General features: G+C 39.0%; 1 protein-coding gene across 2 annotated transcripts; it reads left to right on the top strand.

Annotated features, from left to right (window-relative positions):
• Nucleotides 1-4,655: 4,655 nt before the first annotated feature.
• LOC126387596 (moesin-like) lies at nt 4,656-25,469 on the top strand. Of its 2 annotated transcripts, XM_050040128.1 has the most exons (13): nt 4,656-4,959; nt 15,067-15,150; nt 15,715-15,810; nt 15,939-16,213; nt 16,345-16,428; nt 16,855-17,001; nt 17,422-17,518; nt 17,615-17,778; nt 18,064-18,194; nt 18,315-18,475; nt 18,616-18,708; nt 21,249-21,479; nt 23,201-25,469. In XM_050040128.1, the coding sequence occupies exons 1-13, from the start codon at nt 4,948-4,950 to the stop codon at nt 23,363-23,365; spliced, it is 1,740 nt and encodes a 579-aa protein (XP_049896085.1). In that variant the 5' UTR covers nt 4,656-4,947; the 3' UTR covers nt 23,366-25,469. The 2 variants fall into 2 exon arrangements, with proteins under 2 accessions (XP_049896085.1, XP_049896086.1); XM_050040129.1 differs by lacking the exons at nt 4,656-4,959; nt 15,715-15,810; nt 15,939-16,213 and having other exon boundaries at nt 15,092-15,150.
• The last annotated feature ends 1,316 nt before the right edge of the window (nt 25,470-26,785 follow it).

Below are 26,785 nucleotides of genomic sequence, written 5' to 3'. Positions count from 1 at the left end.
CTGTCCAAACTGTGTTTTATTGTTTTTAATGAGACAGGAAAGACGCAAGATTACAAAAGCTGTGTTGAAAGTGTTCTGTTGCAACTGTGGTTATTAACATGAATGAAATGTCGCATTAAAATTTGGAAATTGTGGTGTCTCAAGTGAAGAAAGGCAAGAAAATGCTTTCCTTTTGTAGAACATGTCTGTATACTAACTTATCTCGGCCTCCAGCACTGTATGCTGCTTGTCTTACCTCTGGGAGTCCAGGCTTTTCTGTACTAACTATTCAATAACCAGCGAATGCATTCAAACTCTACATTTCTTTAGATTTAAATTTTCACTCTTAAGTTGTGACATGCTGTGGACAGCATATGCTTAGGTTTAGGCATAAAAAACACTTGGTTATGGTAAGGAAAAGATCATATTTTGGCTTAAGATACACAGTCGTTGCCACAACCACTGCTGGAAATGTGCTGATGACGCCTTAAAACAAAACCTGGTTGTTGTTGCCACTGTCACCACTGGTAATGTACCGACATTGGCCAAAAAAATACCTGGTTGTGGTCGCCCCAAAATCTCTGAGAATATCACAGTGTGACGCTAAAAAACACATGGCTCATCTCGAACAGCGGTCTGCTGCTCAGCAGGCGTCTCGCAAATAAGTCTTACACCATCCACCATCTCCTCCTCCTGATGAGAAACTCTGCTCATACACATGTAATCTGAACTACATCTTTAGAAACATTGATATGGTACATATAAAACATACAAACACAACTTATCTGTTATTTGCAATAATGTATGCTGGCTTTTTTCCCCTGGTGACTGGGCTGATGAGAAACAATGAGACCAAATAATGTCATTTCTAATTTTTTATTTTATGGTGTATGCCAGAGGTTTGGAAGAGGTCTGGGAAAGCCCTACTACATTAAAAGGATCTCAACAAACAAGTTAAAGTAAAGAAGGAAAGTAAAAAAGTAAACAAGTAATCTAAACCAAATGGCAAACTTAGTAGCGCTATTTACATGGTGTCAAATATCAATGAAAGATGCAAATGTTTGCCAAAATGTTCACAAGGTGAGACAAGTTTATTTATATGGTACATTTAGGCAACAGGGGAATTCAAAGTGCTTTACATAAAACAACTGCATTGAGACAAAGGATATTTAAATACAATATAAAAAAGAGCAAGAGAATAGAAAATATGAACAAGCTGAAATATACTAGTTATAAAACAAAAATAAAAGTTACAGTGCAGTGTAAGACATGAATAAATATTTGATTTAATACAAGGCAGAGACAAACAGAAAGGTCTGAGAGAACTTGGAGTCACAGCAGGCCTACAGTTTTCTGGGAATTTGTTCCAGATATGTGGAGCTTAAAAACAATGCTGCTTCCCCATATTTAGTTTTGACTCTGGCGACACAAAGCAGACCTGTCACAGAAGACCAGAGAGGTCTTGATTGTTCATAGTGCACCAGACGGTCAGAAATGTATTTGGGCGCTAAATCATTCAGTGCTTTGTAAACCAACAGTATTTTGAAATTGATTCTCTCAGAGACAGGAAGTGTAAAGATCTCTGGAGTGAGTGACAGTGTCCAGTAGTGTGACAGTAGGCTGACTTAGTTATTGTCTTAATGTGGGACGCAGACATGTTTTCCTTTTCGGCAGTGTACCATTTTTGTGGATATATACGCTAAATGTTTTCACACATTCATTGTGTGTCTAATAGCTTCAACCCCTCTAAGTACAGCAGCTGTGGTGCAACAGGTTACACAGCACATGTACACTATCTGCTGGTTAAATGGTGTAATGGTTCAGGGCATGAGTCATTAGGACACACACAGACCTGTGAAAATACTTTCATGGTATTACCTTGATTTGTTTTATAAAGAGACACTAAAACATCCCATTTAACTAATGCAGTAAAAAGGAGGCCACAGCTGCTGAGACCTTTTGTCCGTAGCTGACAACAACAAATCAAAACATTAAATTAGTGAATTAAAGCAGTGCAGAGTTCAGTAGCTGTTTTTTTTTTTTAACATCATGTACAGCACAGTGTACTGTTAATATAAGATTGTTAAGACCGTGACCACTGTAAAACTAACCATGATAAAAGAGTACTGGAATCTGATCTCTTTGTCCAGCTAAGAGTTTTTGACAAACACAGCTAACACAGGTCTGATCGGCATCAACCTTGATTTTGGAGAACTACGCACCATTTTGCCTTTGACTCGGCTGCAGTGAGCAACTCATTCAGCGAGTTGAGACTGTGGGAGGTCATGCTGCCCTGGGAGTGGAGAGATGAGTCAACATGCAAACGCAGTGACGTCTCTGTGCTGTGCTCTCTCTGGGAATATTACAGTACCAGCCAGTCTCCAGGGATTCCTTCATGTCGTCTTTGTTTTCAAGTCAGTCACTTTTAGAACTTGGTAACTCTTGGTTTTTTGAATGTTTCCTTCCACATTGTGCAAGTGTACATTCAGCATTACACACTCTTTCTTTTGCATCATTCAAATATGTAAATAAAACTTAATACAATTGTTGGAGGCCATATTTAGAATTCATGTTAAATTATACACCTCTATTAAATACACATGCAGGTATAAAAATGCTGGACAGACCCGGTATGCATGACTAAAGAGACATCAACTAGATACCTTGGTGACGTAGACACATGTAGGAGGAGAAGAAATGGACTGATAAGGGGGGCTGTAGATAGGCTGAGAGAAAACAGATTTTAAGACATCATCAGCTAGGGGGCGCTGTGGAAGAAAATATGTGTGCGTGGACTGATTTGAGCTGCAAAGAAAAGAAGACCGACAACTCTGACAGTGCTGACCACAGATTCTTATTAATCTGGTCTGAGAAGGATGTTTTATCCAGAGCGGCCACAGACAGATGCTATATATCAAGCAGTATTACACACAAAAACTGTTTTGGTGGACAGAGAAGACATATTTTGGTTTACTGAGCAGTGGGAAAAAGTGTGGTTTGATGAGTCACCATGCTCTATTTAGTGCACACCAAAAGACGTCAAGAGGCCTGAGGTCTGATAAAGCAGTCTGGACTCTGTGATATAATGAGGGAAACATTTAGACCAGCTGAACCTCTAACAAAGGGAGGTAAATTCAAGTGATCAGGGTTGCTCTTTAAAGAGGCACTTCACTCCTGATGGCAGTGGAGTTCCCAGGATGATGTTAAGCCCTCTACAGGATATAAGTGGGCATAGGACGGGTTGAAAACCACAAAAACAACTTTGCCGGAAACAAACGATGCCGGAACTGGGTTTCCTTTAAGCATTGGGGCTAGGTAGCCTACTCAGTTGAGTGGGCGGGGTCTATGGTCTGGAACTAGGCTAGGCTAGGGGCACATATGAAACACACCCTGCGTCCCCACTGCCCACCAAAATCCATGCCTATGCCATTTATGTGTGTGGTAATGGTGATTGTCTTCAGCACATTACATTATAGAGCCTGTATATATGATATACAGAGTTCAACAAAACAGTGTCACATTTTGTGCAAAGGGGGTAGCCTCTAGCTCACCTGGTAAAGTGTGTGTCACACGTTGGCTGAGTCCCTACAGCAGTCCGGATTCAGTTCCAACTTGTGGCCCTTTGCTGCATGTCATCCCCCTTCTCTCTGCCTCCCTTCCTGTCATTATTCAGCTGTCCTATAATAAAGGCTAAAGGCCCAAAAAATAATCTTAAAAAAGAAAAAAAAATTGTAAAGGGTGTGATGTAAGAAAAAATACTACTACTTCAGCTTTGGCAAAAAAGCTTAACACAAGTTAAGAATAACAGGTGACATAACTTGTTGGTTTTCATTGACATTGTCATTATTTTTAAGGCTTTACTTCTGGACATTTTGCTTTTCTGTGTGGTTTGGGCACAGATGATTTGGCTCTGTTAGTTGTATCTGCTTTGAAAACTCATACAACAGTTGTGACTTCTTTCATTCAAGTTACAGAAGTGCACAGTGTAAATCATATTCCCTGTACTATTCTTCTTACCTCTAATAAATTAAAAAGTAACAGTCACAATGTGTCATATGGCAATGTGAAGACATACACTAAGATTTTCATGTAGGAGCCCACATGGTATAGCTACAGTGCTGTGCTGGGTATGTGCAGCCTCACATATAAGTCCCAAACTATGATTTTGAGTTAAAAAAAAAAAAAATTGGAAATATGTACTGAGGCAAATGCCGAGAGATTTAGTAGGCCTATTTGTTTTATCTGATAGGTAGCATTTTCATCCATAAAGACCTTCTCTACACTGATTAATAACATTTTATGATGATTATCCAACATACTAGTTACTGGCAAACTGCACAGACCCTTGAAAGTTTGGTCCTCTGGTGTTTTAGTGTTTAAAATGTGGGCTATAACAGTGATTGCACCTCTTAAATGGCCTGCTTTTATGGTATTAATGTGATGTACATGTAGACTACATATCTGTATTCTTATACATGACTGTTGTGTAGTCATTTTGGGCAGGATTTACCTATAGATTAGTGTTGAACGTGTCTGTTAAGAGTGAAAGTACTGCTGAACTTTTAGCAGGGACCTGAGAGGCAGCACACTGAGTGCAGCCATGATGATGCGGCTGCTGCTGCAGGCGGAGTCTGCTGGCCTGTAGCCTCTTTTTCTGTCTGGCTGGCTGCTGTCCTGTCATCGGCCTGGGTGTGGTCTTGCAGTCAGGGGTACCGTTAGCAGGAAATCAAGCTCCAGTCCATTTCACTTTAAGGCGAAACAAAGAAAAAAATACTCTCACGCGCCGTGGGTTGAAAATAGTTGTCGGTAGTCGAGCTATAAGTAACGTTTGTGTCCTCGAGACAGGAAGGCGTTTTATTGGCGCCGTTGTTCTGATGGGAAAAAGTTTTCTGCTGGTCTCGCTAACTGCTCGACTGATTTAATAACTTTTTTTTATAAATCCTGAACCGGACGTAAAAGAAAGGAAAGATGCCGAAGACGGTAAGGATGAAAACTGCATTATCGCTATCATGTAAAAAAACTACCGTGTTTCTGTCTGTCTCTCTTTCTCCGCTATAACGTTAGCCTACCTGTAAAATGCCCAGTGGGACTTATTGTTTGACAATGGTGCTTAATATTAGCCTTAAAATACCCATTATGGCATCTTTAGTACGTATTATAGTATTTTTACATCCTTTACATCCTCTCAGACTCACCCAAGGATTACTGGGGTACTTTCCGTTAGGTGTGTGCGCGTGCGCGCTCCCGCCTGTTTGGTCATTAAAATTAGCGCCTTTAACCGGATCATTCATTCAGAGGTTCACGGTTAGTACGTTTAGTTATTACGGTATTTTAAGTTTCTCTCCACAGCTGAAGAGCCTGAAATCACATTTGTTGAATCGGCTTTCAGCGGAAGCGGCTGTGTGGCCTGTAGTAGCAAACGAGCTAGTCCTCCTAAAGGCCTCCTCCTCAGTCAGGTCTAACGAGGAGGGATTTCAAGTGTCATTCAGGCCAGCTGTGTTGCCCAAATCTGGAGCAAATGGAGGCAAACTTAAAACAGGGAGGTGGCATAGGGGGAGACACCCAGAACTATTATGCCTTATAGCCACTGTTAAGAAAAAAGGCTCAAATTTTGGGTCTGTGCTGTGGTATCAAATGAAGAAGCACCCAAAGCTTGATGGATTTGTCCTGGAGCTGGTGTGGCTCTGAACAAAGAGGACGGCCACACACTGACTTCACTCTTTGTTTTATTCAAACACCATCAGAGCAGGCAGAGACCAGTGGCTCATGCCTCCATCAGTGGCAGACAGAAGTGAAAATGGTGTCTAAGTAACCCTCGACCTCTTCTGTTTGCCTCAGATGAAAGCATGAGTTGACTGAGAGAATTTAATGTAGGAACTGAAATCTGTGTGTGGCCCTTCTCATTCAGTTTGGAGCTGCGATACCCACATGCACACTCTGACTAGGCTACAAAAAGAGTCACTCATGTCCCATGAGATGAAGCTGATGCTAAGTACAGTCATTTAGATTTCACAGTGCAGACACTGTAACAACATCAGACTGCCCTTACTCTACTCTGGGTACATGCTGTAGACTCATAATTTGCCCCACATTATAAGAGCTATCATTTTGGGCAGCAGCCAGTAACTTGGCCATTATGATACTTCTTTTAGAGCATTCAGTAATTAAACATCTGAATCTAATTGTTAAAACTTACTAAAATATATGTTTCACTGCTGACATGTCATTAAGACTCACTTGTGAACTCCTGAACTTCCAAATTACAAACATTAGTACAAATGGTACCAAAGGTTGTAGCTGCTTTCTTCCTGCAGCATTGTTTCTGTTCGCACTTCCTCGATATTTTTTCCAGCTGTCAACCTGAAAAAATGTCAAAGCATCCTGGCATTTAAGGTGTATACTTTAAGAGCTTTTTCTGCCCTCCTCTTCCCAAAAGGAATTCCTCTAATCATGTTAGCATTTTAGAATAAACTTTACAGGGCTTTTTTGTGTAAGTCAGGTTGTGCCGATCAGGCAGGTAATAACTAGAAATTATGAATTAGTTATTAGCAGTGAATTGCCACATCTATTCATAAAATATGCCCTTAAATTTTACGAATTATATGAAATGGAGCTGTACGATATTTGCAGTTAAGGGGGGCTTTCAGATGTTCTATACTGTACACTGACAAGTATTAATCTTGTGTATATTTTCCACTGTAATGCTCTTTATACGTTTTTTTTTTTTTTTTTAGTCCTTCGTTTAGTGTAAGTCTTTATGCCAAATCTCTGAGGAGGGACACTGTTAGACTCAACAACAGCAGAGTAGTGGCCTGTTATATATGTAGCTGCTACTGAAGTAACAGCCGGGGACCTGAAAGACCTCTAAAGGATCTGTTTGGCAGTCACGACCAGTTCACAAGCACAGGGACACTGCGGGGAAAGTGCAGCTGTGTTGTAGGGACCTTTGCCTGTACATAATGAAGAGTAAGAAAAGAGGAAACTTGTGGTGAATAAAATAGACAGTCAAGAGGAAGCAGCAAGACTTTCTCAAAATAAACAAGGACAATAAATGATGACCAAAAAGGATTGTGGGATATGTTAGACAGTAAGGCCTTATATTTATTAATGAGCAGCCTAAGCTGTGTTTCCAGTATTAAAAATCTAAACTATAGGGATCAACAGAAGAAGCGGCTGGAGCAAAGCCTAAATACGTCAGGTTATATGCTGCTGAGAAGTAAAGTTATCCCTTCTGAGGATCAGTCATTGCACCTGGATGGTGATATCAGTGATGAAATGGTAAAACTCAGACAGGTTATTGCGACACTCAGTTGTCTGTTTCCTTTAGTAAAGCTTACGGCGCCATGTGAAGACGCTGTAGACATGCTGTCTGAAAGAAGGAAGCTGGACACACTGATTCAGCAAATGATCCAGAGCTCACTCTGCACCCAGTGAAAGTTGTTTCCCCCATTTGTAGTCACATTCACAACAATCCAGCTCAGGGAGTAAAATTCATGGCTTCAAAAAAAGAAGTTTTCCATTAACGGTTTTAGTGACCCAGTTTCTGGTTTTGTAGTTAACTGTAACAACTTTGACATTTAACAAAAGCAATAATTATTGAGAAAGTCTGCCTTTGCTGGACTCCTCCTGGCAGTGCCTGAGTTTCCCAAGGAAGTTGTGTTGTGACTCAAGGTTTCTGCACTTACATCAGTTCCTCTTCTGGTAATTTCCTTGCCTGCAGCCTTATAAGGACTTTCACATCACGGTCTAGCTGTTCTCCTCCCTGCTTTCCCCTAGCGTAGTCCTCAGATGCCATGCTCCACTTTAGATGCATTACAGCAGTGCAACAAGTTCAGGATTACCTATAGGTCTGTGTTCATCAGTGTAATTCTACATTTTAGCTGAAATTAGTTTTGTATTTAAATTGTTCAACTACTGCTGTTATGTGTGTGGGTGTGGCTTATTTGTTTTTTCACAAAGACTCCCAATTTACAAAAAATTACATTTTATATAGGCCCAAAACATAACACTCTATTTTGTTTTATTTCTTTAATCTAACCCCAGTTTCCCCTTTTATTTTCCTATACTTGATGTTTTAAAAATAGAACCATTTCAGGATTAGTACAGCAATCAGCCTGTTTTCAACCAGTTTGTCATTCTTCTCAACTGGTGAATAATGTTAATCATATTACACCTTTTCATCCAAAAATACAGAAATGGCCTACTATCTTTTACACAAAACTTGAGCATAACTTACCATTTTAGCCCGCTATGTAGAAATCACAACAGATGCCGTTTTCTTGTTACGAGCACCAAACTTTTAACAAGTGTGGCTATGGAGAAATGGTAAATGGAAAGACCCAGCGGTATGCAAGCAGGGGATTAAATGAGTCTGTAGTGCACATAGCAGAGCAGATTAACAGTGTGTAGAGGTGGAGGTGGTGGACAAACTGCAATCAAAACGTCTGGGGTTTTTACACAAACAGGTAGTTCAATGCTTTCTGTTTGGAGGTTGTGAGAAAATCAGACTCCTGAAAGTAAGTTCTTTGTTATTATTCATTAATGATTTAGACTTTTTATGTGCTTGTTATCGTCTGTTTTTTGTCTGTTTCTATTGCTGCTGTTGGAATAAAAGAAATCATCTTAACTTATTTCTGTTTAAATAATCTGTTTTTTTATTGAATATGACCGACCATTGTAATTACAATTAGATGTTAAAATGACACGGGAGATGATTGAGTTAAGATTAGTGTATTTGGCCCTCATTGTAATGACAGTGTTTGGTACAAATTTTAAGCAAGCAAAGTACAAACTGTGTACATAATAAAGGAATAGTATAAGCAAAGCACTGCAGTGAGCATTAGTCATGAAGTATTGCATTACTGCCTACTGCAAACAGAAGTGCCTGTGGTTTGTATCTGTGTTGTCTTCTTGTGGGAAAAATGTTGCGTCCTTAATCATTACTACACACCAAACAAATAGAGCAGAAGGCTGCTCTCCTCTACATACTGTCTGTCTGAATTCAGCGTTCCCGCAGATCCTTAAACATTTCAAAAGACATTGAACTCGCTAATCAGAAAAATAAGGCCTTAGCTGGAGTTAAAATGCCTTAAATCAATCTTTGAAAAGTCATAGAAAAGTCAAGACATGGGAGGTAGGTCGTTTTATGAATCTTATTTTTTTTCTGACGTTGCATTGTAAAATCTCTGAATAACTGGTACCATCTATCTTTTATAAATAATTTACTGAATGCCATCTTACACAGATCAGGATAGCAGATCAGAAACACTCATATTTTGTTTCCGGAGAGGATCAACTGTCTGCTAGCTAGCTGTCATTGTACCCTGGACAACATGGGTAACTGCAAATTCAATGAAAATTGGTTATTTAACCAAGATTTTGCAGTAAGGCTGAAACTGGTACAAGACAATGCATATGAGGCTAGGTCTATTATATGCAAAACGTTTTTCAACCTTGGCATGATGGGAATCAGAGCAGTAGAAGCCCGTATGCAGAGTGAGAAACAATAATGCCAAGAAAACTCCCCAACAAACACTAGGTATTTCCCAGTTCGGTTCCTCCCTTGTCTCCACCATGAGACAGAAAAAAAATCATGTTCTTATATTACTATAAACATTTGGGCAAAATTGTCCCTTACCCTAAGTAATAAATTGGTATTGAATTTCATTCCCAATAGCATTATTAATAGTCTTAAAAAGTCTTAAATCTAACTTGCCTTCAGCTGGAGGAACCCTGAAACTGTCAGTGTCACCAGTAGATTGATGAGACTGCAAGAATTTTGGCAACTTCTAAAGATTGAACTATGCTGGAAACGTGGAATTTATTATTAGCTATATAAAGATGTATATTGGAGAAGATAGGCAATTCAGTATCTCCATGTTGCTGCCTAGTCTTCCTGTTTGGTCTACATAATTGTGCATAAGTGGCTGTAACAGTATAACACAGGATTTGAACCCAAAAGCAGAGCTGGCAGACAAAACCAGCAGGGATAAAAGAGTCCTTACTTGGTCAACAGGAGGCTTATAGTTGGCAGCGTGATGACTGGCACAGTTAGCAATCAAACGCAGGGGTCAAAAGGAAGGAAATATGTCATCAGAATAAATGGAGCCAGCACAGAACAAGTGCTTAAAAAGTTCAGACAACATAATCAATTTGGCAAGGAGTATTAGCATCGAACTGATAAGATACCAGGACTAATGTTGTAGGACAGGAGTGCAAGTCTGGTGAACATACGCAGTAAACATGAGATGAGAGTCAATCAAAAAAGATTTAGATTTTTTATTAAAAACACATTCTTGATTGATTACAAGAGTGGTCGTGGGAAACAGTTCTGAAAGCTTGTTGCTCTTGTGTTTACTGTCCCCTGCTAACAGAGAAACCTTATTCTCTTCTCCGTCCTCGCTCCTCCTGTTGCCCAGTTTATTCTCTTCAGCCACAGGGCCTATGTAGTGTAATGCTACAAGGCGTCCAGCACACAACTGATCAGCAGATGTGATGAGTACTTATGTTTACTCACCAAGATACTGATTTGTTTTTTGTGGCATAGATACTTTTCTGATGGTTGGCTGCAAACTCAGTACTGTATTAGAGGCCAATATTTGTATATTGCTTTGGAGGATATAAACACGTTTGTTGTCTTGCTCACAAGTCTTTTCACATGATCTCCCTTGTATTATTGGCTTCAAGCGATAACATAACAAGGCTGTTGTGCTGTGCCTCATGCAGGATAAGTCATCATGTCACATTTTCCCACATTTTCACACTTCATATTCAGCTTGGCATTACCTAATAGCTGTTAACTGGACGCTGTTGAGAATGTCAAGGTTGAGATTTCAAATGCTTACTGACTGTACATACCCTGTATTCACATTTAAATGTGACTGTTCCACCTGACTGGATTGAGTCTGACCCTTATTTTCATACGTCTGTCAGGCAGATCTTATTCTTGTCGCCTCTGACATGTGCAGTTCATCTTTCAGATAAGCTGTGACTCAAGTAGTGGTAGATCTCAGTGTCATGGTTACTGTCGTCACCAGAGCCGATCCATTGTCAAATCGATGTTCACCGTAGTTGCTGACCTTGTGTGACAAAAAAGTATGATTTAGATTCAGCACCCATTGTGTATAGCTACGTTTGTTATATTTGTCACACTTAAGATGGTCTTTATGTGCGGCCTGTTTTGACATGTGCTGCTGCTAACCTTAGTTGACTGCTTGCATAAAGTGGGTTTGTGCCCAGACATGAGGGCCGTCCTGCTGTCCACATACATAAGGATGCTGTTGGTCAACACTGTTGTTCCCTTTTGCTCCTAAAACCACTTAGCGGTATGTTCTTTATTGTCTTGGTTTTGGTTGGAAGGACTGTGGTTGTGAACAGCACACAGAGATAACACTGGTGTGGTCGTGTGGGAATGTAAGGGCTGAACGACTGAATGCTGGGACAACAGGGGTTCCCACTGAACTTTTTTTTTTTTACTATTAATTTACTTTCTGTAGGATGTAAGGTTGAATGTCGTGAAAGGGGACGTTACAAATTTTAAGAGAAAACGCACACCAAATACTCTTGAGGTGCTTTGCAAATCTTGAAGAAGGCCATGTAGCCGAAAACGTTGATTTAAATAAACTGCATATGGAGCCAGAGTGTGTGACACTTTTTTTCTTCAAGTGAAAGGGGACGTTCCCACATATATAATGTTTGATTAAAGTGAATCTTAGTGGAGAAAAATAACTATGGTAGACTGTACTTAGATCACTGGGTCTGCTCTGGGCTGTACATCTATAAATCACACATATTCTGTGAGTTTCAGTAGTTTTGCTTCCTCTTCCTAACAAGGTAACCTGAGGTGTTTCCCAGTTTACTTTTGGTTTAACTTCTCCATTATTGCATAATGACCATATGATTATCAAACAAACTTGTTCACTTCCTACAAATAATAGAGGGTTTTGTCTCCCCTTACCCTTCCTCCATTGGCCATTTGAGTTCATCAGTTAAAATTATTCAGAATGACAGCTTTCACGAATACTGACATGAGTTGTAATTAAACTGACATCAAGCCCTCAAGGCTTATTGGGGCAATTTGTGGATTTCAGCCATGCTAGTGGGTGGCATGGCTCTGTGGATGCAGATGGCAACGTCAGCCTGTTGGTGGGTTGGTCAAGACCGAAATATCAATCATGGATCATCATGACATGTGGTGGACAGTCATGTTCCCCACGGGATGAATTGTGATCCCTTAAAATTTCATCTAGTGCCATCACAGGGTCAAAATGTGCATTTGCTTAATACTTGGGTTTATGAATTATCGTAAATGTTTAGCATTCCTATCGGCCTCAGCTGTTATTAGTGTTAGCAAATGTTAGCATGCTAACTAGCTAAACTAAATAGCACTGTCACTGTGAGCTTGTTAGCATGCTAACGTTTTCATTTAGCTCAGTGAACCACTGCACACAAACAGACCCACAGATCTGATCGCATGGCTGTGCTCTGTCTTTGTTAATGTGATTTGACTTGATGTGCTGAGGATTTTATTATCATGGCCTAAAATGTATTGTAAGTGAGAACATAAAATGCAGTTATCTTGATTATCTCTGCTTTGAAAACTCAATATATTTAAATAATCAGTCAACTATATATACTTTTATTTCATATAACTTTTATATTTCATGTGATTTAATACCATACTTAGGATATGAATGTGTCTTAAAATGATGAGTTGGTCTGATAAATCAAAGGCCAGTTATACTAACACAAGAGGAGATGAGACCTTTATGGTTTCTGCACATCAGAAGATATAGTCGCACACAGCTGTATGAGTAAGGATAAAACAAATGGAGATATTAAAGATAACCCAAAGTTTCAGGCAGTCAGTGAAGTGGAGGATTCTTGAAGAAAGCTTCACATTACATAGGTGACTCACTAAGTCGCTAGCTTGTGAAAAACTTAAGTATTAAATACATCACACATGCTTCTAGATGTATAGCTTGTTAAGAGTTGTTAATATTTGTGGTGTGATAAAAAGCAGTGAAGAACATGGGCCTGAGAGGGGTGTTTTTGAGCGTGTGCTAATAATAGTGTGCTAAGTGTTTTTGAATTCTGGCCATGAGAGACACACCCTAACCAGGCAGAAAATGTACGAGTGCAGTTCCCTTTTATGCAGAATTAGCCATTTTGACTCAGGAAATGAAACCGCTTACACCCAGCAGGGTGGTCATCGACTGAACTCTCATCTACACTAATGAGATTAAATGTTCATCGAAGCTCATAATTGTCAGTTTAAAGAGTGGTATGTCTAGACAGCTTGAGGCATCTGTGTTGGAGTTTGGTGTAGGCCCAGATTGTAGGTTTTACTATAACTCTGTCTGCTGGTGATAACAGGATGTGAAGAGGGGCAAGTATCCTGAGCAGTAAATGGGGTCCTGCTGACATGAATGGGAAAGAACGCAACTCTAATCAGCCCCGCAACTGGGAAATAATGCATACCATTGTTGTTCAGGGCAGGCGTGGGCCTCAGCCTGCACAGTTATTTCCCAATAGACATGCTTGCTGCTGTTTTCGTCATCTCTAAGAGGACAGAGAAAATGAGAAATGCCTACATGGTCAGTTTACTCAGTACAGAATGAATGTATTTTCTGGGCGACCTCACTGAGCGAGGCTTTAAGGTTAAATATATCCATTCAGCTCATGACATATAATTTACACAATTTCAAGTCTCTTAAATGAGAAGGGCCTCAGTGGCTAAATAAGCAGCTGTGACAAAGTGTGTTACCTGAGGTTGATAGACCTACTTAACAAAGTCTGTTCTCACTAAATTCTGCTACAGCAGATAGCTCAGCTGTAAGCTGACAGGTTGCTTGATACATGACAGGATGTAGGCGTCTCTCAGAAGAGCTCAGTGTTCAGCAGCAGTGCCTCGCAGCCACCAGAGGATGTGGTTACTTCCTGTAGATAAGTTCTATACTGAGACACTGCCAGATTGGCACGTTTGTCGTACACACTGCGGGACCCTGATCTTTAACGAACTGGCATACATCAAAACATCTTTTGTCATGATATCACGATGGTGTGGTTGACTGAGTGTTCACAGCAGGCCTGATCTGACTGTAGAGTTACTTTGTTCTCTGACAGACGTGGCCTGTGGAGCGTGTGCACTGAGGGGTGTCGCTGCACCTTTGCACAGCCTGGTTTATTCAAAACCTTCCCAGTAGCTTGATAGAAAATCAGCTGATGAACCACTGTATGTAGAAGTATGTCATTATATAATCTTTTATTTTTTTCTTGTGGCTTTCTGTCAATTTTATTTTTATATATTGCCACTGGGGGGCACCAGTGGGAGTTTTCGAATTCTATATATAATACTGTAAGTTTAAGTGATGAAAGATGATGTGTTTTCCACTGAATGACATGTCAGTGTTGACTGCTTTATGTGTGTAGATGGAGAATCATTTAAAATGAGCTAAATGCTAAAAGGACAATCAGAATTTATTGATTGATCAGTGAATTTTAACAGCTCAAAGACGTAAACGTATATCAATTTCTTTGAGACACCATGAAAGCGAACTATCTCCTGATCATGCCAGCAATAATAATAAAGCTCTGCTTCTGCCAAGAAATTGATTTTAGCTCACTGATACATGTGAGATACATTCACTTCATCCGAAATACTGTTGTCAAAAATGTATTTATCGAAACATATTGAGTCTGAATATTTTGACAGATTTCAGTACTAATATTCTTCAGTATCGAAACACCGATACCAGCTGCGCTTTCTTGCTCTCTCTTATTGTTAATGTATACTATAGTCATTCTGCTACTAACCAAGAGAAGAAAAGTTGTTGTTGTCGTCATGTTACACTCTTGTTATATTTACCTCTTTTTTTTAAATTGTATACTCTCAATGTCAATTTTCCCCTGTGGCATCAAAGATGGTATTGAATATTGGTATCTTTTTAAGATATTGTATCAAAGTAAGAAATTCCATTATTGTGACAACACTAACCCAAAATGCTGTCTGTGTCCATTTATATATATATGTATATATATATATAAATTTAACGATCACTCATTCTTCCAATGTGCTCTCTTCCTCAGATTAGTGTAAGAGTCACTACAATGGATGCTGAACTGGAGTTCGCCATTCAGCCAAACACAACAGGAAAGCAGCTCTTTGACCAGGTATGAGAAACTCCTGACTTGAAACCAGTGATATCCACTAACAGTAATACACTGAAGAATCGAATATGTTAAAAGTTATTTATTTTGTTTGCTGTCATGTGTGATATTCTTGGAAATATTTTTGAATAACTGTAAAACATTACATGAAGCAATAATGTGTTGGTGATGTAACCAGCAGGTTGCTTTATTTTTATTTACAGTGTAACTAGCAGACTAATAACTGCAATAGTTTTGTAACAAAAAAAAAAAATTACTGCAAGGAACAGAAACTATATTTTAAAAAGATTTATGGGCACACAGTCACATTTATTTATTTAGTTTCTTGTCACACGCAGAGTGTGAGTTTCTAACAAAACACTTCTTTAATGTCTTAAAACTATTTGTATATGTAGTTTTTGTGTTTGATGTTTGTAAGAGTGGTGAAACAAACAACAAACACACAGCAGCGTGAGAAATGACACCTGTTGCCTGTGTTTCACTGTTCATAGATCTATTATAGAACAGACTGTGCTAATGTTATGGTGAGGAGGAACAAGAATAATACTTCTGCTTTTATATTTTCAGGTTGTTAAGACCATCGGGCTGAGAGAGGTTTGGTACTTTGGGCTCCAGTACCAGGATACAAAGGGTTTCTCCACATGGCTCAAGCTCAATAAGAAGGTGTTTTCCTTCACAACAATGTCTCACGCACTTTTTCTTCTTTGGCAAAATTGAGCTACTCTGTTGAACTCAAGTCTGTTTACAGAAGTCTAACCTCTACCCCTCACCCGTGCCACACTTTATTTTAGGTGACAGCCCAGGATGTGAGGAAGGAAAGCCCGCTGCTGTTTAAGTTCCGTGCCAAGTTCTTCCCCGAGGATGTGACAGAGGAGTTAATCCAGGACGCCACACAGCGGCTGTTCTTCCTGCAGGTGAAGGAGGGAATCCTAAATGACGACATCTACTGCCCTCCAGAGACAGCAGTCCTCCTGGCATCCTACGCAGTGCAGGCCAAGTATGCTGACTACAACAAGGAAGTCCACACACCAGGATATCTGTCCAGTGAACAGCTGCTCCCTCAGAGGTAACACAGCTTTATAGCACCATTTCAACACGGCAGTTAATGTCAGATAGGTGTCACCTTTCGGCCAGGGTGTTTGTACGAGACGTGTTTCATAGCATGACTTCTGACACTCGGATGTCTTATGTTTTCAGAGTTCTGGACCAGCACAAACTTAACAAGGAGCAGTGGGAGGAGAGGATTCAAGTGTGGCATGAAGAACACAAGAGCATGATAAGGTAACTCGTATGTGCAAACAAACATTTGAAGACATGAAACATCTTTGCCTACTTGGTATTTCAACAGGCACTATTTCACACTCTTAGCCCAAAATACTGGCTGAATGTGCATATTTGGGAGATATTGCACCATAGTTGCACCTGATTCTACCTTGCTCTAGTTGCTTAGTCTCCTGCTTAGTGATGGTAGTGGTCTTTGGAGGTTTCAGTCCTGGGTCAGAATCTAACTCTCACCACTTTGAAGATGTGAATCTTGAACTTTTTTTTTTTTTTTTTTAAATTGTCTTTCTCTTCTCAAGGCTTCTTCTTAGCCTTGCTACCTTAACTCCTAGCTGTAGAACACTCTGTGCTTCTAACTTGAAGCTTTAACATTTCTTGCTTTTGTGCAACATGTTATTTATGTTAGTATTTATTATCTGTCCACAGAGAGGAGTCCATGATGGAGTATCTGAAGATCGCTCAAGATCTCGAGATGTACGGGGTCAACTACTTCAACATCAAGAACAAGAAAGGCACAGAACTGTGGTTGGGAGTGGATGCTTTGGGGCTCAACATTTATGAACAGAATGACAAGTAAGTGATTTCACAGTAATGTCAAATCACTATGAATGCACATGTTCAGCAGAGCTGCAACCAACAATTATTTTCTCAATTAATCGATTGTTGTTTGGTCTATAAAATGTCAAAAATTGTGAAAAATGTCTATAAGTATTTCCCAAAGCCCACGGTGACATCCTCAAATGTCCTGTTTTGTCCACAACCCAAAGATATCCAGGTTACTGTGGTAGAGAGGTAGAGAAAACAGAAAATATTCACATTTTAGAAACTCGAGTCAGAATTTTTCTTTTTTTTCCCTTAAAAAAATGGCCCAGACCAAGTAGTCTTTAAACATTGCAGCTTTAATGTTTAGCATCATTATTGTTTATTGTCATTACTAGTTCCTGTCTATTGTGATGCAGCTGACAAAGGGTTTTTTTGTATTGTCTTCAACAGAATGACGCCCAAAATTGGATTTCCTTGGAGTGAAATTAGGAACATTTCCTTCAATGACAAGAAGTTCGTCATCAAACCAATTGACAAGAAAGCACCTGTATGTAAACCATTAACAAAAATAACTTGTTTACAATTGATAAATCATCTATCTATGGATCAATCCTAAATATAAATCTCTAATTTTATTCTTTAGGATTTTGTATTCTATGCTCCAAGACTGCGTATCAACAAGCGAATTCTGGCTCTTTGCATGGGCAACCATGAGCTGTACATGCGGCGCCGCAAACCTGACACCATTGAAGTGCAGCAGATGAAGGCTCAGGCTCGGGAGGAGAAGAATCACAAGAAGATGGAGCGGTAAGAGTCATAAGCTGTTGTCAGAGAAACTACACTATGTGACTTCTGATGTAGCCTATTACTGTAAATATGTAATTACCACACTTTGTGATTGATTTGTATTAACTGGTTTAAAATACATCATGCAACAGGAATGTCAGGTTTGTTCTTTGTGACAGCAATTATAGAAATGTTTATTCCAACACAGAAGCCCTGCACTGTGTGTGATAGTTATGTGCGATGTGTAACCTAAATACTCTGTATACTATGGTATAATGCAACACATCTTGTTTGTGTTTCCATTAGAGCTCTGCTGGAGAATGAAAAGAGGAAACGAGAAGTTGCAGAAAAGGAAAAGGAAAAGATTGAAAAGGAAAAGGAGGAGTTAATGGAGAGACTAAGGCAGATTGAGGAGCAGACGAAAAAAGCCCAACAAGGTGGGTGACCCATCAGTGCTCAAGAAAAAGCTTGTTGTTGCACTGTAATAAATGGTGACAGCTTTTTTACACAGCACTTAACTTTACTGCTTCTGTGTGTGTGTGTGTGCGCGCGCACAGAGTTGGAGGAGCAAACACAGAGGGCTCTGGAGTTGGAGATGGAGAGGAAGACGGCTCAGGAGGAGGCTGAACGTCTGGAGAGTGACCTGAAGGGTGCTGAGGACGCCAAGATGAAACTGCTGCAGCAGTCAGAGAACCAGATGAAGAACCAAGAACACCTGGTCAGTTATCAAACACTATTTGTGTAAAAATAGGTATTGAAACTACAAAACGAAAGGCTTTGATGGATGAACATGTGCGTGTACTGATGCTTCAAATATCAATGTCAAGAAAGTCTAAAAGTGAAAAAATGTCCTTTCAGGCAACAGAGTTGGCTGAGCTGACTTCGAAGATTTCCCTCCTGGAGGATGCCAAGAAGAAGAAGGAGGAAGAGGCAGTAGAGTGGCAACAGAAGGTATGATCTGAGTTGCACATTATGAACATTGCTCATTATAATAAAAAACATGACACCAGTTCATTAAATAAAAGTAAGCAAATTACATTTATTTACATTGTATTTAACACACAAATGCATGCAGTTACTCTTGTGTGTAAATTCACATGCACTCACACTCTCACACACATATGCTAGGCTTCTTAAGCTTGTCTTTCATTCAGTTTAGCAAGAAGACATTCAGCCGTGTTGAGTGTGTGTAAGGCTCATACTTAATGCATTAAACGTCCGTGGACAGCTATGGACTTGCATTGGTCTATTGAGTCTGAGAGCACACGTGTGTTTCTGTGTGTGTGAAAGAAAGAGAGAGGTAGAGCCAGTGATGAACAGAGCCTCTGGTTAGTCTCACATGCTGACCCAAATACTTCCTGTTTTCCTCAGATCCTTAGAAAATCTTAAAAGGCATTGGATTCAATAATCTATAAATAAGGCCTTAATTGGTATTAAAATGTCTTAAATCAGTCTCAAAAAGTCGAAATGCTAAATCATGGAAAGTAGGATGTTATGAATCTTTTTTTCATGACATTGCCTTGTAAAATCTCTGAACAATTAACAACATATTTTTTTTTCAAAATAATTTATCTAATGTCTCTCACATTAACGTCACATCAGGGTAACCAACCAACAACACACTTGTTTCTGGCCGGGATGCTTAGAGCAGAGAATACACTCCGCTAGCTAGCTGTCACGGTACCCTGGGTGACAATGGGTGCAAATTTAATTAAGATTTCGCAGCATGGCTAAAACCTGTTCAAAGCAATGCAAACAAGGCTTGGTATATTTTATGTAAAACGTTTTTTAAACATGGCAGGATGGAAATGGAGACAGTGGAATCCCACATGCAGAGTGAGAAACACAAAATCGCCTTAAAAACCTGCCAACAAATGCCACTTATATCCCAGTTCTGTTCCACCATTGTCTCTTGCTTCAGTTTTAATTATGGTAAAATTTGTCTTAAATTTAATTCAGAGTGACCTGAAAAAACGCCTAAAAAGTCTTAAATCTAACTTGCCTTAAGCTGTAGGAGCCCCGAAAAAATTAGTGCTGACTAGCGCGGGTAGCAACATTTAATCAACTTGTCTACTAATCACACACATCCCTGAGTTACTACTTTTTTATAGTAATAAAATGGTCTTCTTTCTTTGATTGCAGTGACCGTTTTAGTTATCAATGATTTAAGTACAAAGGAGAAAACTGTATCACACTCAGCTTTAGAGCTGATGGCCTGAAAATTTTTTCTCATACACAAATGACTTACACAGCTACAGTTCTTCTTCCTGCCTCTCTTGCCGTTGGTTAAAACTAAAATTGTGCATTACAGCCATCATGTGGTGAGAAGTGAGACAGATGGGTCACTGATGATTCTCAGACTGACTCCATTCTTTATCCTCTCAATAATGTAGTAGTGATTTTACAGTGGCCCATGTGTTAACCAGGGGACCAAATATTTTGTGCTTATGGTCACAAACATAAATACAAGTTAAAGGCACCTGTGTTGTGTGATCAGATAATGTTAACACTCCAAATGAGCTCAGTGTGGACATGGCAGAAACTAGAGTATCATCAAACCTCACCGTCAGTCAGACATTGTGCTGACTGTGTTGCCCCTCCCTTGTGACACAGTAAGGACAGACATTCCTGAGGTCCTGTTGTTGTGTGTTTCTGGGGGAGGGGTGAAAGCTCACAGCTCGCCTCATGTCTTTTTTGGTAAAAACCATGCACACCAGCCCAGCCCCTTCAATTTTATGGGCAGTGTGACTCATGCTGTTTGTGGCGGTGACGGCCGTCTTTGTGCAAAGGAAATCCTGTCATAACTCTTTTGCACCATTATGATATTCTGCCTTGTAAAAGAATGCTGTGCTAAGTGGTGGTTTCCACAGTTGTGCATTTTTGGCGAACAGTTTAGTTTCAGTTGAAATTCCAGTCTTAGTCATGATTGGCTCAAAGCAGAAGCACTCTGGTCCGTTATTTTTTTTTAACTTTGTCAGCAGCTTTTATTCTTGGTCAGTTAATTTTGTAGCACAAGGAGTCCTCTAATGCCCTGTGGCTAAAGTGGATTTTTAGTGTCTTTAATAGATTGTTAAAAATTATTTTTAGTGGCTAAAATAATAAAAACGATGTTGCACAGCCAGCTGGGAAGAGCCGAAATGATGAGTCAGTTAATTTTAGTTAGTTAATTTTAGATAGTTTTAGATACAGCACCACCATGAGGTTGATGTTTTTGGCTTTTAGAAAAATGCCTCAACAACTATCTGTCCGATTGTCATATAATGTGGTGCAACTCTCATGTTTCCCACAGTATGAATGTGTGTATGACCAGTGTAGAAACAAAACAACAAACACCCTGGAACAAAAATCCTACTGATGTCATGTTTTTTGGGTGTTAGATACATTTCTGTCCATCAAATTGCTAATTATCTAAACAAGGACATGGTTGAAATTGCAGTGAGGCCTGTAACTATAATGCACAGTCCCCTCATTGGTGCTCTCTGTTTCCTCAGGCTACCACAGTGCAGGAGGACCTGGAGAAGACCAAAGAAGAGCTCAAAAACAAAGTGATGGCGGCTCACGTTCAGGAGCCCCTCAACGCAGAGAATGAGCACGACGAGAACGACGAAAGCAGCGCCGAAGCCAGCGCCGAGTTCACAGCTGCCGCCACGTACAAGGACCGCAGCGAAGAGGAGCGCATGACCGAGGCTGAGAAGAACGAACGTTTGCAGAAACATCTACTTGTAAGTGATTGCACATATCTCAAATATAAAATTAATTTGATTTGTCGATACATTATTGGAAAGATAGATCAAAAGGCTAACTGTAGAGATTTGATCTCACATGACACCCATGCTTTTTAAGTTGCCTTAAATCCATTTTTTAACTAGTAAGAAAGTGTGTGAAAATAAATCACACCACAAAAAAATGGACAAGTAGGCCTCATTACTCCTTTCTTTTTGTTGTAAAATGTAGCTATCAGAATGTCAGTTTTTAGCTTAGGTGTTGTAGTGCAAACAGGTCATATGAAAGCACTGAGAAATAGGGACACTTGCACTTCTTGTGACGTAGGCTGATATCAGAATCAGAATACTTTATTGATCTCCAGGGGGAAACTCTGATACGTTAGTCGCTCAGATGTAAGCATAGAGAATTATAGAAGTTGAAATAAGAAGTAATGAAGTACAAAGTATGTAAAAATATACAAATAAAATATGTGTATTATGCTACAGTGTTCAACATTTAAAGATACAAAATATCTAAAATATGATGAGTATGTAAAGTGTGTAAATGATATAAAATATGTGCCTTATGCTACATTACAATGTATAAAACTAGTATGTAAAGTTTTAGAAATATAAACATGTATTATGCAGCAGTGTACAACACAATATATACATAAATAGAAATAAGAGTAAGAAATATTCTCAAAATGTGCATCATGTTAAATTTACATTCAAGAGTGGTAAGATGATGAGGTCAAATCATAGGCTCTTAATGATTTCTTTTTATAGAGTAACTGTTGTGCTATTTTTTCAGGTTCATATTTGTATTTAAGTTTTCTACTAGAACATGTTTACATGCTTTAATGGTCAGAAAACACTATTTTCCTCACACTGTCTTTGCTGGAACGCCTGTATTCATCCTGTATTCACTGTGTTTGCACTGTCATCGCAGCTGGGAAATGACTGTAACAGAGCACAGCTGCACTTTTTACCGTGAAAAAACATCCTCTAAACACCACTGGAGTTGTTCTAGCAGGAATATGATCCAAAATCAGGGAGAAATTTACAACATCAGCAACCAAGAATTTATACTTCCCTGACGTTAGCATGTAGCTATGTGTATGATAGAGGTGCACTTGCAGCCAGAGAACGGCTGTAACGGAGAGTAGCAGCACTTTAAACTGTGAAAAATCCCCAATAAAAGCTTCTAAACACAACTGGACATGTTCCAGCAGGAATATGATCTGAAATTGGGGAGAGATTTACAACATCAGCAACCAGGGTTACAGGTTAACCTGACGTTAGCATGTAGCTTCATGTAACAGTGTAGGCTACAAACTGTAAATACCTGCAGTAGCGTACCTGGAGCAGATGACCATATAAAGAAATCAGGCCCACTATTACATCATACTGTACTCAGAGTAGAAACGTTGAAAGGGAGCATATACTTCTGCATATGTTTACGTCATTATTTGTAACTTTGGCCACATTAAATATGTACACAAAATACAGAAAAGCATAATAGGTCTCCTTTAATAAATCCATTTCAATGATAAAGGAGAGGAAGATAAAGAAATGCAAATGATTTAGAGACAGATTGTTATATTTAAAGCTAAAGTAGGTCAGTCACTAAAAAGGTTCTTAATATTCTGCACACCCAGGGATAAGAATGAGTCTTACATGTTCATAATAACATACTGCTCTGAGGTGTCTTAATACTGTGATGACTGTGTTTTTAGGCTCTAAGCTCCGAGTTGGCAAACGCTCGCGACGAGAGCAAGAAAACAGTGAACGACATGATCCACGCAGAGAACATGAAAGCGGGACGAGACAAGTACAAGACCCTCAGACAGATCCGGTCAGGAAACACCAAACAGCGCATCGACGAGTTTGAGTGCATGTGATGTCTGCATTCAGCAACGCAAAAGCCCGCACAGTTGGGCCTTTCTGCCTGGACTGCAGTCCTGCCTCACACAAGCTGTTTCCTCTGTACCCAAATAAATCAGATCCACAACATGACATGGTTGCACAAGCACAGCAAAATGTACAAATATGGATCTGGGATTCTCTATTTGTTATCCTTCCTAACTTTGAATTTAGGCAAGTCACTGGTTGAAAAGGGACATACTGTATTTTAGTAGTTCATTCCTCACATGGGGTTTATAATGTAGCATACTAGTAATGGGCTCACGCCTCATTTCACGACACATTGAGTTAGCATTTTTATTTTCTTTATATATTTCTGTCACATTTCAGTTTCAAAATAAGAGGTTTAGAAACCAATCCAAATTTCAGATTAAAAGCTGTGACTGTAGACGTATTTCTGCTGTATGCATGCAACGGTTCTTCACAGCAAGCTGGATTTTTCAGACAGTAGTATTTCTCCCATGATCCTCTGCCCATAGTTTTAAAACTAAATGCACTGTAACTGTCTATGTGGAGCATTAATAGAGCAGTATTATATTTTTTTTTTTGCAAATTTACTCACTTCATCATTTGAGTGTGTTCTAAAGTGTTCAGAATCATACAGTATTTTCGCCCCACTCACAACGTGATATTAAAGATCAAGTTCATGTACATATATACGTTTAAGTCAGTTTGCAGCTACAAGGCTTTAGAGCAAATTTCGCTGTTCTTCAGTGTCATCTATTTTATCCAGGATTGAATTTAAAAAGCAAATAGGACATTGAAAGTTTATTTTGTTCTACCTGTAAGAGTTTAACCCTGGTTTATTCCTCTGCTTTTATTTTTAATTCTGCTCATCAGTGAGGTTGTTGTTTGATAATCAGAACACATGTTTTTGCAATATTATAATCAGTACAGCATAACGAGTTACACTGTAGTTGCCACGTGTCAAGTTGGTGATCAAACACCAATAAAGTCATCCATAGATGTAGAATCTTCCTTGCTCGGTCATGTGTTTTCTTCACAAATGAGAAGTTTCTTGCCACAAAAAATCTTCATGGAATTTGATGCATAGAATTAAATAATTTCATTAAACATGCACTGGAAAACTAAAGCTAACCTTTGCAAAACAAGTCGAGACAGACTTACTGCCCCACATGGGCACTATTTCCAATGCATGCATTTTTCATATACTGGGTGTATTTAATGACATTTGTGTATTTTGTAATTTGGATTTTTTTCAGAAGTGATAGAATTATGTAAGGTGGAAACCAGACACCACTGAGGATATTTTTGTATTATAAAATCTAGAAGTACTTGTCAAAGGTAACAGTTTTTGTTCAGAAGGAACAGCTTTTTGAAAACAGTATTTTGTTGTAAACTAATTGAACGGCTCTCTGCTGTGATAGTAAGCTGATGGAACAAGCACACCCTAAAGCCTGTGATAGGACCAATGAAACGCCAAAATACCAGGCAAAAGGAAAAATAGCACGGAGATTTTTAAAACAAGGCCAAAACATTTTGCATAAAAATGAATATGACTTCCTTGTGCCAATGTTCCAGATTACATGTTGACACTCAGACATGTGAAGGGTTTTGTTTGTTCATGGATATTTAGAAATTAGTGTTTAAAGGATTTATTTACACAATTTTGCAAGTTCAAAATAAATGTGTTCTAGATTTTTTTTATTTTATTTTGATTTCTCTTATTAAATGAAAGTCATTTGTACCAAGATGCATTTTGTTATACAGTATTCTTGCCCATTGCTGCGCGTAGTTCTCGTATCTTCCATTTAATGTAAAAATGCAGTCGTTGCTGCTTTGGATACATTTCCATGCCTTTGACAATAACTTTTATAATGCTGCACTGTATGTTCTACCTGAAGCACCATTTATTGACAGCCTTCTTTTTATGAAACAAGTGTAATTCAGTCATCATGTGTGAAAAAGAAATGTATTAAAAGATGCTACTCAATATTTTGTCTTGAATCAAAAAAGGGCTGAAACATAACGTAAATTGACAGACAGTGCCTTGCCCAGGTTTTTCATCGGATCTTGCTGCTTCAAGTCTTCCTTTCACCAATGAATAAAAGTCAAATTAAACAGTTTTGTCCGTATCTGATTATTTTCTTGCTGTTGATGTTACAACCACTGTTGCCTACCATTTCTGCAAGAACTTAAATATACAACAAATTTAATTACTCATGTCTCACATGCACCTTTATACTTCATATTCTGTTAGTTATCTTGACATGCATGCCATTTATTAATATGTTTACACTAGCTCTATATTACAGCGATCACACACATCAGATCCACTTTTGGCCCCATGGTTGATAAGCTCTAAGTTTCCATTGCGTCTGCTGTTGTGCTTCTAGTCGCAGTCTTGCAATGAGCCACATGGTGGCAGTATTGTCTCAGTCTTCAGTGAGGGTGACATAGCAACAATCAGTTTACTCACATTAATGAACATTTAGTTGATGTCGTCATAGATATAATCGGCATGTTAACTGACTAATAACTTATCGGTACATAAAGATTTTAATAAATGTGACTGAGGTTAGTTTTGTTCCACTTTACTAAATCAAGTTCTCAGAATAGAATTTCAAATGATCACCAGATAAGAAAACGTCATTGTGCAGGACATTCACAACCATGCAGATGCCCTATACGTGTCAGAAATTGTTCTGCAAATATTTTTTAAATGGTAAACAGTTTGCACTGAAGAGTTGATTTATTGCCTCTTGGAGAAAGACTCCCATGTCACATATTTGTTACATTGTTGAAATCCTATTTAGAGCATTTAGGTTTAGACTCAAAACTCAAATACACAGTAAACCCAGTGACTGACAGGCAAGCAAATAAGAAACTCTCTGTTTGATTTGCAATTTAAAACCCATGAATCTGGGAGCAACTCTCACTGTTTTTCATTTGTAAATTAATTTGGAAAGTACTAAAAATAATTATTTTTTGCCTTATGTGGACAGCACTTCTCCTTTCTTCTTGTAGTAGATAAATGTGACACATCATTAATTCTATTTTCATGGTATGAACATTTTGCCGAATACGTTACGATAGTCGTAAGAATTCTCCGCATTTTATGCAATAGGAAATTCAGTTAATTCGTGTCGAACGACTTGATGAAAATCGGCCGTCTCTTTCTCAACACCAAAGGGAGGTGGTGTTTTTTCATCTTCCACTTCCCCTATATTTGTGGTCTTAGTGGCCTGAAGAGGGTGTTGAAATGGTTCACACTCTGAACTGCCATTTAGAGATAAGCTGCCACAAGTGTGACTGTCTGAACAAAACTCACAGTATATACCCCAGTGTTTCCCATAGAATGAGTCAGGATCTCTGTAAATAGCTTCCCTCACTTTAGTCTTCTCCAGCTTGTCAGATGGAAACTCTGACTATGTCCC

This window comes from Epinephelus moara, chromosome 3 (genome assembly GCF_006386435.1).
Source record: "Epinephelus moara isolate mb chromosome 3, YSFRI_EMoa_1.0, whole genome shotgun sequence".
Lineage (NCBI taxonomy): Eukaryota > Metazoa > Chordata > Actinopteri > Perciformes > Serranidae > Epinephelus > Epinephelus moara.
The sequence above is the reverse complement of the archived record's forward strand: the minus strand, read 5'-3'. Positions and strand labels throughout refer to the sequence as shown.

What these genes read in the sequence shown, in the direction of transcription:
- LOC126387596 (XM_050040128.1), top strand. An exon ending in GGCTCAAGCTCAATAAGAAG is followed by an intron (nt 15,811 to 15,938) that starts GTGTTTTCCTTC and finishes ACTTTATTTTAG; the next exon opens with GTGACAGCCCAGGATGTGAG. An exon ending in ATTTATGAACAGAATGACAA is followed by an intron (nt 17,002 to 17,421) that starts GTAAGTGATTTC and finishes TGTCTTCAACAG; the next exon opens with AATGACGCCCAAAATTGGAT.